General features: G+C 37.4%; 1 protein-coding gene across 2 annotated transcripts; it reads left to right on the top strand.

Moving 5' to 3' along the window:
* The first annotated feature begins 324 nt into the window (after positions 1 to 324).
* On the top strand, positions 325 to 13516 carry LOC124380529 (transcription termination factor 1-like). 2 transcript variants are annotated; one of them, XM_046841608.1, is made up of 10 exons: positions 325 to 457; positions 1852 to 2698; positions 2781 to 2966; positions 6248 to 6326; positions 6423 to 6547; positions 6651 to 6855; positions 8221 to 8307; positions 10399 to 10464; positions 10764 to 10849; positions 13031 to 13516. In XM_046841608.1, exons 2-10 carry the CDS (start codon positions 1918 to 1920, stop codon positions 13255 to 13257), a joined length of 1842 nt encoding a protein of 613 aa, XP_046697564.1. In that variant the 5' UTR covers positions 325 to 457; positions 1852 to 1917; the 3' UTR covers positions 13258 to 13516. The 2 variants fall into 2 exon arrangements, with proteins under 2 accessions (XP_046697564.1, XP_046697563.1); XM_046841607.1 differs by having other exon boundaries at positions 326 to 457; positions 1849 to 2698.
* The last annotated feature ends 57 nt before the right edge of the window (positions 13517 to 13573 follow it).

The following is a 13573-nucleotide window of genomic DNA, read 5'->3' as shown; positions in this document are numbered from 1 at the left end:
AATCTACTGTCTCACTGTCCTACATCTACCATCTCACTGTCTTATATCTACCGTTTTACTGTCTTATATCTGCAGTCTCACTGTCTTATATCTAACATTTCACTGTGTTGTGACTCACCGACACTAGCTTATGCAGTTTCTTTGCAGTAAATGTCAACACAGTTTTGTGTAGTTCTGTATCTTGTGTGAATTTGTGTTGATTTATATTGTATTATGCAGCCCCCTGGTCCTGGGGGAACGTTGTTCTCTTTCACTGTGTGCTCTTCTGTATATGGTAGAAATCACAATAGAAGTCTGTTTGAGTGACACTGCTCTACTGAACACTAGAGGTCAGTATTCCGGAGTCAAAGTACTGCTCTTTTCATCATTTCCGGTGTAGAACCAGAGCAGCATGTCCTCGTGTTGAAGGATCAAAACATTTCCGGGGTTTTATTCGCAGACATGCGATCTGCTGCAGGTAAACACTGTGTATAAATCTTTAATGGCTCATGTGCTTCACTCTGAGTTGCTCAGGTTTGATATGGAGCTGAGGTTCCATGCGGTTGTAGGATCCTGTAACTCACGTGTTTCTAATGAACCCGTATCTTAGTGTAAACATGCGGTGTATGCAAACACGTTGTAGTTTTTCTATCCATTTATAGTTGTATTTATTGTTATGGACCACCTGTGGTTTCTTAGTTTGAGTTATTACATGTTATAGCGACTATCAGCAGTCGTTTTCTAGAAGTAGCCTCACTTTTGCTTGTTTTGTTACAAACAAACCCAAAAGTCAAAATTTCTCTAAAAAACATTTCCTTCCCAAATGTTGAATTAATTGAATTCACATAAAACTATACCAACTAACAAATTATTAGACAAAGACACAATTATTAAGTCTATTATAAACTTCTTGCTATATAAAAATAACACATATTAGAGCAAAAACATTATAAAGAAAAACCTTTGGCTTATGGCCCAGAATACAGACATTAGGTGATTGTTATGGATCAGTTTCATGCATTCAAACATTCATTGTATGGATAATAGTGTATAAAATATATAGGGGTGTCTTTAACTAATGATTTAGTCAAATCAGAATAGTCCTGCACATAGTCAACTGATAAGTGTGGGACCAAAACTGCCTGTCAAATGATGGACGAAACTAACAAAACGTCTTTTATCTTTTTTTTAGTTTAAAGAAAAGGACCTACGGATCAACGTTTATAAAACGATTTCTCACAACACCCACAATCTGCAGAACAAAAAAAAGAAAAAAATGTATAAAGACATTTTGGATCAATAAACGTAAAAACAAATCAACAACAAAAAATAAATAACTTCAGAAAGGCCACACTGAAAAATTTCAAATGTTGGGAAATCAATTTAAAACGTTGTAAACTGCTCGAATTACAGCGTAACATTGTTGTAGAATTTCATTAGAACAGAAAATACCTTTACAGAATCTCCCAAGAATTTGTTAAATATTAAAAATCACTGCCGGCAAGTTGCTCCTGTGTTGGTCTCGGATCGTGGAATGTGAAGCGTAAATCTGTCGATAATCACGTGTGGTTGGATTTATTCACATTATTTATTAAAAGCTTCTTTTTTTTTACATTTTAATTTACATTATCATAACAGACTGTATATTAACTTATTGGAAGGAACTTTTTCGGGACTTTTTGTATTTATGTGAAATGGGACATTGAGCACCACCATATAACCAAAATAACATGATCCTCGATTCAAAACACCAGTGAGATCGGTAGTTGAATCAGGCTCCTGCATCAAATCCTATTCGCACCTCTTGTGTATATAATAGTATTTTACATCCTTTTTTAATATGATCTATGTTTTGCTTTTCCTTTCTAGTAGAAAAGGGAAAATCAATGCAAATGACATCCTGAAACCTGAACAAAAGCTCCAGTTACACCACAGAAGATGGGCAAGCACAAGGAAAAGAAGCGGAAAAGCGGTGATCTTTCGGAAACTGTTTCTGCTTCTCCTCCTGCCAGCGAAAAGCTTCAGAAAGGCCACGTACGAACAAATAACGATGCCGAAAGTCCCGTGACGGATATTTTAAAGAGCTTGGAAAGTTTCTCTAAAAAGCCAAAAAAGAAGAAAAAGAAAAAACATTTATCTGAGCAGGACGCCGGGAGTGATGCCGAGGCTCCCCGGGAACACGTGAAGGTAAAACAGGAAGAGACTTTTAAGCAGGAGGCAGTAAATGATATAGAGATTGATGAGCATTTTGCAAATACAGAGGAACCCACCAGGAAAAAGAAAAAGAGAAAAAGGGCAAAAGAAGTGAACGAAGCAACAGAGTCGGTGGCACAAAGCAATGAAAACAGCGGAGAACCATCCCCGAAGAAGAAGAAAAAGAAGCGGCATGTGTCTGATGAGAATACTGCAGAGGAGGTCAATTTAACATCGAAAGGGACACAAAGCAGCGCAGACGTGGGGAAGAAAAAAAAACATAAATCGAAAGACAAGAAAGCGAGGCCGGTGTTCACCACACAAGAGACGTTTCCAAAAACCAGTCGGCAAAATATGAAAGAAAATAACTCGGAAATCGAGATGGCGTCAGAGAGTCCACTGATTGACCCGAACCTTCTGATGCAGCTGAAAGAATTTATACCCGATATCGAGTCGAAGGAGCAGGTGAACGTCAGTAAAATGATCAAATACGACTTACCACGATTTCAGGAATTTAAACAACAAGGTGAGTAAAAGGTTCAGGTGGTTGGTGTTTAATTCTTTTGCACACTTTTATTTATTAAGGCCGGGTTTGGTTTGGTCTTCAGGCATCTCTGTGAATCACGGACGGTTCACAGCGCAAGAAAACGAGAGGCTGAGGAAGAATGTCAAGGACTTCATGGCTCTTACTGCGATAGATAATCCCTCCAAGCTGTTTTTTACACATCGCTTCAAGCAAGAACAGGAGAATTTAAAGAGGCTCAAAGGACTGCATAAATTCTTTGAAAGGATAGGTGAGTGAGTGAGTGAGTGTGTGTGTGTGTGTGTGTGTGTGTGTGTGTGTGTGTGTGTGTGTGTGTGTGTGTGCACGCACTTGCCTACATATGACTACCACTGCTTTATTATTCATTATTATTATTATTATTAAATATTTTATTTTATAATAAAATGTATATATACAAGGCTGTTCTATATTTAATTCACAGTCATACTGGTACAAAAGTACAATTATAAGAAACAAACGTATACATTGTTTGTTTTATCACCACTTTATTTGTGTAAAGCTTCTTTGAGATAATGTCCATTGTTAAAAGCGCTATACAAATAAACTGAATTAAATATTAGTGAAAATCTAAGGTCTAAAGATTATGTTATGCATTTTATTTACGAATTAGATTCAACTGAGACACTGTTTGTAAAGAATTATTAGAAAGAAACAAAAAGGGTCAGCTACAGTATGTCCTTTTACCAAATCCTGACATCAGTTAGTTTTGCGGAAAGGACAATCCTCTTCGGTGTTCTTGCTACATTCTGTTTATGATATTCTCAGCTGAACAAAAGGAATGTTCTGTGACCCAGAGCCTTCACCACTTTACAAACCGTATTCTATTATTCCAGATTTATAATATAAGGCCATGTCCACTCTAAAACGTTTTAATTTTAAAACAAGTTTTTCGCTCCATTTCGGCCTTCTGTCCACACTGAGACAGATTTATTTATTTATTTATTTTTGTCCTTTTTTGTCAAAAAAAATGTAGCTTTTTGAAAAACGTTCTCCAAAGTGGATCATATCGAAAACGTTGTTTTTCCGTCTCGGTGTGGACGAATACGATGACGTATTTTTAGCCGTGTGACTGTGCTTCTCTTGACAATGCTGTATAGTTTAAAAAAAAAATCCGGAAACTAAATAAATGGCAGGCGGAAACGATGCAATTCAATTCAGTTAAATTAAATTTTATTTGTATAGTGCTTTTTACAATGGACGTTGTCTCGAAGCAGCTTTGCACAGATTTAGCGGTAATAACGTTATATAAAAGTATGTGTACGTTTATTGGCTTGGCGACGGTGGCAAGGAAAAACTCTTTGAACCTTTGAGCAACCAAATTTGAAAGGAAACTCATTCTCATTTGGGTGTCAACGAATGTCCATTCAGTAAATGGACGTAAGCGTTTTCGGACATTTCAGTGTGGATGAGCAACTTTAAGGAAATGATTGAAAATGATTGTGTGAACGCAGAGCGTTTTTAGTTTAAAATGTATCCGGATTAGTGTAGATGTAGCCTCAGACTACTGTATATTTCTCAGTAACATACAAGTGTGATGTAAGTGAATTAAAACCAAAGAAATATTCATGCTATTGAATTAGTCATCCAGGAACAGTTGTTTTCTGAGGAAAATAATCCACTCTTAGGTTAATGTGATGAGACCAGACACGAAGCTGAGAAGCCTGGTTTATAATTGACGCATGACTGTGGCTTTGTGTGACGCAGTGGAAAAGCAAGCAGCATTGTTCACACACACAGCTCCATGTGTTTGGTACATTTGGAGCATTTCACAGAAAGAGCCATCACTCAGGTTTTTAGACAAACTGAACAAACAAAAATTCCTACTGATTTTACAGAGTGATGTTAAACACACCATCAAGTCTCTCTTAAAACCTTTGTTAAAACACTCATTGTGACTGTGGTCATAGGCAGCATTTCATTTATTATACGTTTGAAAGTATAGTCAGGTCAGTTTTTGGTCGTGGACAGTTTTCAATGAAAAGCTCTTGGGTTGCTTTCATGGCAGGTTTAGGATCTATCAGTTTTCAGCATTTGAATAAATCTGAGCAGAAAGTATACAGATCAGTTTACTTCAGTCAGTAAACACCAGTGACTCAGTTGCATTGGCAGCCATATATGCCAATTTCATAATACTGGCTACATGTTTGAAAGATGATGTGAAATGCTTTGGATCATGATCTCTTCCTTTCCTTCACAGAACTGTTCTTATTTTATTAATTTGGTACAAATTGAACTTTATCTTTCGATCTAATACCTGTGGCAGTCGTTGGTAACCCGGCTCAAAGGACTATAAAAGAATATACCGATCTGGTATAAATTTCTCTTTCGTGATCCGCATATTTGATTTGGCACATTTTACCCTTGATGCCCTTCCTAACACAACCCTCTCCATTTATCCGGGCTTGGGACGGATGTTATTTGCTGCTTTTAGATATAGAGTTTTTTCGCACCGGTTTAATTGAATCATCACCATGTATGAATTGAATACGCAACCTGATGCTTGCAAGTCACGACAGAACAGATCCAGTGCGACTGTCCTGAAGTTACAAACACACAGTTCACACAAGAGCACTTGAGGATTATACAGTTTTTACTTACCGTGCTGATGTTTCACAAACTCTGCTTTGCATAATTCGCAGGTTTTACAGTCTTACAGCATTTTGATATAAAATGCTCCAAATGAGTTGGATGACTTGGGACGCACACTTTGTCCTGCTGCTGGTTGACCTGTACTTTCTACCTATAATTTGAGCAGCCCAACTAACCGAATACGGCATTCGTTGACAACAAATTTCATTATCGATTAGTATTTGCAGCCCTAATGTTAATCCTACCCTCTCAAGACTGTTGTCGATGTTGCTAGATGCTCTGGAGGGGTTTCTGTTCACAAAGTTCACCAAGCCTTTTTTTTTTTAAACGCCTTTGAATTTGTGCTGAAATTTGACACTACATTTCTTATCCATTGTTTTGGTGCATAGAGGAAATATAACAAAAACTGTGTCTCTGACAAAATACTTATGCACCTGACTGTAGTTTTAATCTAGAAAATCCAGAAGGTTGGAGTGCAGAAACACAGCTTACCATAGGCTCGATAGAAGGTTTTTAAACTATAAACACTAACCATAATAAAGAGCTATTTTAAGTTACATTTGAAATCAAACTACCCCTAGCTTTCACTGTTCCTATTGGAACTCTGCTAGCTGAGCATCTTCATTACTGAAGCCCAAACAATGAATCCGCTTTTAGAATGATCATTTTATCTTTTGCTATCATGAGCCAAATTAATAAACTTGGCCTGTTTGGAAATTTCTATAGCTGCCACAGAGCATGTAAGACCAAAGCATAATACAAATAAATAGTTATGAAGACAAATTGTGGCTGTCCAGTGGAAGATGCACTTTTCACTAATATTATTAGTTGTATTAGAGTCACATTACTGTTCATTTAGGCAAAATTAAATAGTTTAAGTGTACTGTATAGGTTGACGTTGTCTTGTTTGTCTTATAACAGCGGAAGGAATTCCCAGATCCTGTTTTTACATTTATGCACGTGGGAGACGAATGTTTGATGAGCAGAACTACCAGGGAGAGTAAGAACTGTTTAAGTGTATGAGAATATGCATTCCATTAAACTTTGCATTTATGTCTGGAATTTACCCTCTCTTTTTTTTTTCTTTTCTTCAAAGGTTTTCGAAGGCAGAACTTAAAAATTTGAACAAGTTTCACACTTTACATGGTAATAATTGGAAGAAGATTTCAGAGTTAACCGGACGAAGTGCCTTAGCGCTCCAGAAACGTTACACACAGATTGGTACATTTTAAATAATAACAATATTAACGCATTTCTTGTCCAAATAAATGCAATTTGCACTTAATGCACTGTTGCTTTTTTTCAATTTTGTGTGTTTATCCAGCCGATAAGGAAGGCCCCTGGTCTGAGAAGGAGGTGCAGAGACTTTTGAGAGCTGTGCACGATTATATAGTGAGCCAAATTCCTGGTGGTGCCAACAGGAGAGGATCAATAAGAGTGATGAAGGAAACGCTGTATAAAAGGCTTCCCTTGCAAAAGATTGCTATGAAGGTGAAAACTCGCTCATGGACGCAGTGCAGGGAAAAATGGTGAGAAACCATTATGTTATGCTGATTTGACTTTCCAGTAAACCAATAACTGCCATAAGGTTATTAATTAAGTCAAGAAACCCTGTGTATTGAACATTGCCTAGAAGTTCAAGTTTATCCAATTTAGTTCAGTGATGGTGATCGAATGCAAAATGTAGTCATGTGTAGCAGACTGTCTACATTAACTACAGTCCAAATCCATCCTCAAAGCTCCTGTGTTACTTCATAATTTCATGGATCTCCAGGCCGTAAATGAGAAACCATCCCCAGCTGCTCAAAGTGGCCTTCAGGAACAGTGGTCACTGGTACCTCAGCAGCATGTTTAACTCAACTGAGAGAGAAAGAGAAGAGAAGTGAAAGATATGGATTAATAAGTATCCTTATTGTTGTATGAAAGTTAAGGACACGGTCAGTTTGGACTCCAGCTAGACTCGCTATGGCAGCATAACTAAAAGGGAGAACCAGAAGGTAAAACCGACATGAGGGATCTCTGGGATAAGAGACGACCCACCACATCACCGCCAACAAACCTGAGTGAACGTGTGAAAGTGAGGGGACGACAGCATACAAATATCCCAGTTCACCAAACACTCTATATCCATATTCCCTCTAGATGTGCTCCTTTACCTAAGAAAAATCTACTGATAAAAGACTTGACTAAATACATACATTTTCAATCTCGACTTGAACACTGATTGGAAGGTTGTTCCATAACTGTGGGGCTTTATAAGAGAAAGATCTGCCCCTGCTGTAGTCTTCAGTATTTAAGGTACCAACAAATAGCCTGCACCTTTTAATCTCAGTAGGCGTAGACGGTCATATTGGTACAGAAGTTCACACAGATACTGCGGTGCGAGACCGTTAAGTGCTTTATACTTCAGTAGTAGTATTTTATAATCACTGCAAGATTTAATTGGGAGCCAGTGTAGACATTAAAACAGGTGATGTGCTCATATTTTCTAGAACTAGTAAGGACTCTTGCTGCTGTTTTCTGGACAAGCTGAAGCTTATTTATGTACTTATTCGAACACACAGACAGTGTTACAGTAGTCTAATCTAGATGTAACAAAAGCATGAATAAAGTTTTCTGCATGCTGTATAATCGCACAAAGGTCTTTGACTGCTGTAAACTTAAAGTTTATTCGAGCCACATGTGGTCCTAGTGAAAGTTCTTCCATCTCATCTGAGTTGAGCAGAAGGAAGTTATCAAGCATCCACTGTATAATGTCCTTTATGCCACCACCCTTGTCACTAGTCATCCATTTCATAATAAATGCAGAATGTGTTTTTATATACTTTTTTTTTTCTTTCTTATTCCTACTTGTTTTGCATATTGGACTAAGAATAATGTTCTCGATTTTATAGGATGGGAATTTTAGCAAAGAAAATGTCCTTTGGATCCATCCTCACAGAGAAGAAATCTCTTGATGTTCAAATCAAACTCATTAAAGGGTACGTTGTAAGCATACTGATTACACCACTTGCTTTTGGATCTCATTGAACAATCTTTTAGCATTGTTATGTGTAAAGGTTATGCATAAATCAAACCAAACTAAACATTTCTTTCAAGTCACACATAAATTACCTGGTGCATGCTCAGCATAGCTGATTTGAATTTTGTGACAACCCACATTTACATTTAAAGCATTTAGCAGACGCCCTTTTCCAGAGCGATGGACAAAAGTGCTTTGAGTCTCTATTAATGAATAAATTACTGGTATGCTAGATTACAAACTTAAGATAAATGAGCCTACAACCATGTTGGAGCTTTTTTATTTTTTTATCAACAAAGCAAACGTGGAAAGTGTTAGTTAAAGTGTTTCAGGAAAGGTAGTAGCCAGGGAAGTTGTTCGGACATCTAGGGGAAGTTTATTCCACCACCTCTGGTGCCAGAGCATTGAAGAGCCTTGAAGTATACATACCTCTCACCCTGAGAGAAGGTGGTACCAGTCGAGCAGTGCTAAAGGATCTCAGGCAGCGTGGTGCCATACGATAAGTGATGAGGTCTCTGAGGTAAGGGTGCTGCTCCATTTTTGACTTCGTGGGCAAGCATCAGTGTTTTGAATCTGATACGTGCAGCTACCGGAAGCCAGTAGAGGGAGCGCAGCAGTGGGTTGGTGAGGGAGAACTTGGGCAAGTTGAACAGAAGTCACGCGGCTGCATTTCGGATCATTCACTGTGGACGAATAGCGTTCAAATGACGACCTGCCAGCAGAGAGCTGCAGTAGCCCAGTTTTGAAATAACAAGAGACCTAACAAGCACCTAGGCAGCCTGTGTGGACAGAAATGGTCAAGTCCTTCAGATGTTGTAAAGAAGAAATCGAGCAAGAACAAGCTACATTAGCAACATGTTAGAAGAAGGAGAGTTGATTGTCCATAGTTACCCCAAGGTTGTGGGCAGTGGCTGAAGTAGAGAGAAGAGCATCATGAAGAGTTATTCTGAGATTCTGACCGGGAGATGAATCACCTGGGATGACCAGCAGTTTGGTTTTGCTGGCGTTAAGTTTAAGTTGTTGAGCACTCATTTACGAAATTAAGTCCGCCATACATGCCGATATCTGAGCGGAAGCTGTGGTATCTGATGGAGGAAAAGAGAAGATGAGTTGAGTCATCAGCATAGCAGTGGTAAGAAAACTATGTGAGGGATTTGACTTAACCAAGAGAGTGGGTATAGAGGGAGAATAGGAGGGGACCAAGTACTTAGCCTTGTGGGACACCAGTGGAGAGTCTGCATGGGGAATAATGGAATAAAAGGCAAAGCTCACATAATAGAAACCCCAAAAAGACTCACATTCATTAAACTTAAAAGAAAATAGAGAGAGAGAGCAGAATACCCAGCAGCCAAAAAGGACAAAATATGGAAAGCAACCACGGTTCCTTAATGATGCTGTCTTTGAAAAGGAGGATGCCATGTTCAGAGAAAAGGAGGACATTGGCATTTGACTTTAACAAAATGCAAAACGTAAAAACAAGGTTTGCTTTGTAAAATAAGCAGATGACATGCCAGAAGCACATGCCAGAAAGCATACCAGATTGAATTTAAAGGATCATAACATTCACTTCCAGAATCATATGTAAATGCTCCATCGAGGGATTTACGAATAAATCTTTTCATATTCATGTATTGATCATATATTGATTAATGCTGTCTGTTGTGGATAGCATTGTTTTAGTGCTTTAATAAAAACCTATTTTTACACCACATTAACGTACAGTTAATAATGTGTTAAAAATGTATAACCTAAGCCAACTCATAAGTAAATGTAGGTTTGCATATGAATCCATGTTTCTACAACAGTAACCATTGCTAGTCTCAAAGTATGCACAATATTTACCGTAAATTAATTACTCTTATACGAATTACTGTGTGCTTGATTGTCAAAAACAATAAAGTAGTTGAAGTGTCGGGTACAGCAGTATCATTTAGAAATTAATAAAATTTACAAGTTACTATACAGTAGCCCATATTAATGTAATTGCCACCAGTTTTGAAACCTTGTGAAATGTAATGCATTCCACCCTTCACTGTTCTTTATTCCACAGGATGTATGAAATGGACATAGATGATGCTGCCCGTGTCAACTGGGAGGACCTGACCGCACAGATTGGGTAAAGACTAGAAAACTCACTAGAAACTTAAAAATCTAATTTAGTATCTGGCTTTTGTTGTCTGATTTGACCTTCTTTAAGTTGTATTTTTAGATAAATACAAGTACATTTTCCTATTTTTGCCCTGGAAATAAGGGGATGGGATTTTTTCTTTTAAAAAAATCTGATGTACATGGATTTTGATGTTTCTCTTTACTGTCCTGCTTCAAACTGTAAAGAATTGATGTGTGAAGTTTATAACGGTTGGAGTTTTCCCTCTGTGTCTAATCTTACGGTCTGGTTCATTTTTTTTTATATAGGGATCTACCTCCAGCATATCTGCAAAGAAAATGGCACAAACTAAAAGTTTGCCATGTGCCTCAATGGCAAACAAAGGGTTTTGCAGGTAAGGGTTTTGTTTGTCAGTCATGTATTTATGAAAGACACTAGGTATGAAAGATCTCTAATGCCCCTCTGTTTGAAAGTGCAAATACTGGTGCATCTCAATAAATTAGAGCATTATTAAAGAGTTGTTTTTTTTTTTTTTTAGTAATTCAATACAAAAAGTGAACCTCATATTATATAGATTCATCACACCCAGACTGATATATTTCAAGTGTCTATTTCTTTTAATTTTGATGATTTTAGCTTACAGCTAATAAAAACCCAAAATTTAGTATCTCAGAAAATCAGAATATTGTGAGAAAGTGAGTGATACTTATTACCTCCTTGCCTGGGAGAACTGAAGAGACAAAGCATTAAGCAGAGGCACTAAGAACTTTAGACACATTGTGACTCGTTGTGGACCTGCGTGCATTTGTATGTGAAAGTTTTTTGTTTGTTTTGGGTTTTTTTTACTATTTAAACCATATATTTTTTAATAATCACCTCAAAACCTCAACAATTACCTTATATTTGAAAAAAACAGGAGTGTACATAATTTGTTTTGTATTGAGTGGCATAACATCAATTTCTGTCTAAACAATACCCGTTTTATTGCATATTGTTTGGGTCACAATATTTTGCTGCAGTTAGTAGCTGCATTTTTAGATCCATTTCATTTGGGCCATTCAGGTTGTTTGAAGACATAATCAAGCCATGATGCAATGACATCTTTTTATGTTTTTTTCATTCTCCTCTTTAACATTTAACATTTGCATTAAAAAAAAAAGGTGCTGCAGATGCTGGTTTCACAGCCATGCTTAAACCTGAAAGTTTTGAGACTCATGGTGTCACACTCTAATCAGCCTATTAAATCCAAACACCTGTAAAGGTTTCCTGAGCCTTTAAATGGTGTCTCAGTCTGGTTCACAATCATGGGGACAGACTGCTGACTTGACAGTTGTCCAGAAGACGATCATTGACACCCTGCACATGGAGGGTAAGACACAAAAGGTCTTTGCTAAAGAAGCTGCTGTTCACGGAGTGCTGTATCCAAGCACTTGAATGGAAGGAAAAAAAATAGAAAAAGTTATAAGGAAGCTCATTCAAGAATTTGGGAAGATTCACAAAGAGTGGACTGCAGCTGGAGTCAGTGCTTCAAGAGCCACCAAGCACAGACGTATCCATAGGTTACAACTGACGCATTCCTTGTGTCAAGCCACTCCTGAACCAGAGACAACGTCAGAGGTGTCTTACCTGGGCAAAGGACAAAAAGGACTGAACACAGTGGTCTTTTCAGATAAGAGGAAAGAAAATTTTGTATTTCATTTGGAAATCAAGGTCCCAGAGTCTGGAGAAAGAGAGGCACAGAATCCGAGTTGCTTGAGGTCCAGTGTAAAGTTTGCACAGTCAGTGGTGGTTTGGGGAGTCATGTCATCTGCTGGTGTTGGTCCACTGTGTTTCATGCTTCCCTCTGCTGACCATCTTTATGGAGATGCTGATTTCATTTTCCAGCAGGATTTGGCACATGCCCACAGCACCAAAGGTTGGTTTAATGACCGTGGTGTTGGTGTGCTCGACTTGCCTGCAAACTCAACAGGTCTGAACCCCATAGAGAATCTATGGGTTATTGTCAAGAGGAAAATGCGAAACAAGAGACCAAAAAATGCAAATAAGCTGAAGGCCACTGTCAAAGAAACCTGGGCTTCCATACCACCTCAGCAGTGCCACAGACTGATCACCTCCATGCCATGCCGAATTGAGGCAGTAATTAAAGTAAAAGGAGCCTCTACCAAGTATTGAGTACATATACAGTAAATTAACATACTTTCCAGAAGGCCAACAATTCACTAAAATCACTTTTTTTGATTGGTCTTATGAAGTATTATAATTTTTTGAGATGGTAAATTGGTGGGTTTTTGTTTAAAAAAAAAATAGATAAAATAAATACACTTGAAATATCTGTCTGTATGATGAATATATAATATACGAGTTTCACTTTTTGTATTGAATTACTAAAATTATTCAACTTTTTTAATGATACTTAAATTTATTAAGATGCACCTGTATTTAAACATCTAAAAAAAAATGGTTCAATTAATACATTTAAATTTAATTGTTTCTGCATTTCAACTAAAAACCTCTGTAAAGAAAATACATCTTGCTGAGTCTCTTACAACTTTTCTTATTTTGAAATGTTTTCCAGATACCATTGACTTCCTGTATGAGAACATTCTGCCAAAACTTGAGCAGAAGCTGATGTCCTATCAGGACTTGGATGAGACTCAACATAAAGAAAATGAGGAGAGCTATCTTCTCTCAGACATATTCCAGGACATTAATGAGGATGAAAACGTTGATGATGATGATGATGATGATGATGAGGAGGGCAGCAAAAACAAAGGGAACAAAAGAGAAAAAGGAACTCAGTAGAGGACAAAAACACTCAATGGTTTCATGCTCAGATTTTTTTTTTAACAATGTCCAATTTTTGTATAGAAGAAAATGTGTTCACATTTGAAAGTATTTGTTTTATAACTGGGCTTTATAAATATGAATTTTGTCAAAGATTATTTTAAATGTAAATCTTGTTTAGACCAAATCACCCACTTTCTAATGATATTCTCAATCAATCATTTAGAGCAGTGTTGAGTATAATTCAGAAAATTAAATGTTTTCTTCTGATTGCAAATAGTGTGATTCATTGTGATTTTCACTACCGACTGCTTATGCCCTATAGGAAAGAATG

Source organism: Silurus meridionalis, chromosome 27 (assembly GCF_014805685.1).
Source record: "Silurus meridionalis isolate SWU-2019-XX chromosome 27, ASM1480568v1, whole genome shotgun sequence".
Classification (NCBI taxonomy): domain Eukaryota; kingdom Metazoa; phylum Chordata; class Actinopteri; order Siluriformes; family Siluridae; genus Silurus; species Silurus meridionalis.
The sequence above is the reverse complement of the archived record's forward strand: the minus strand, read 5'-3'. Positions and strand labels throughout refer to the sequence as shown.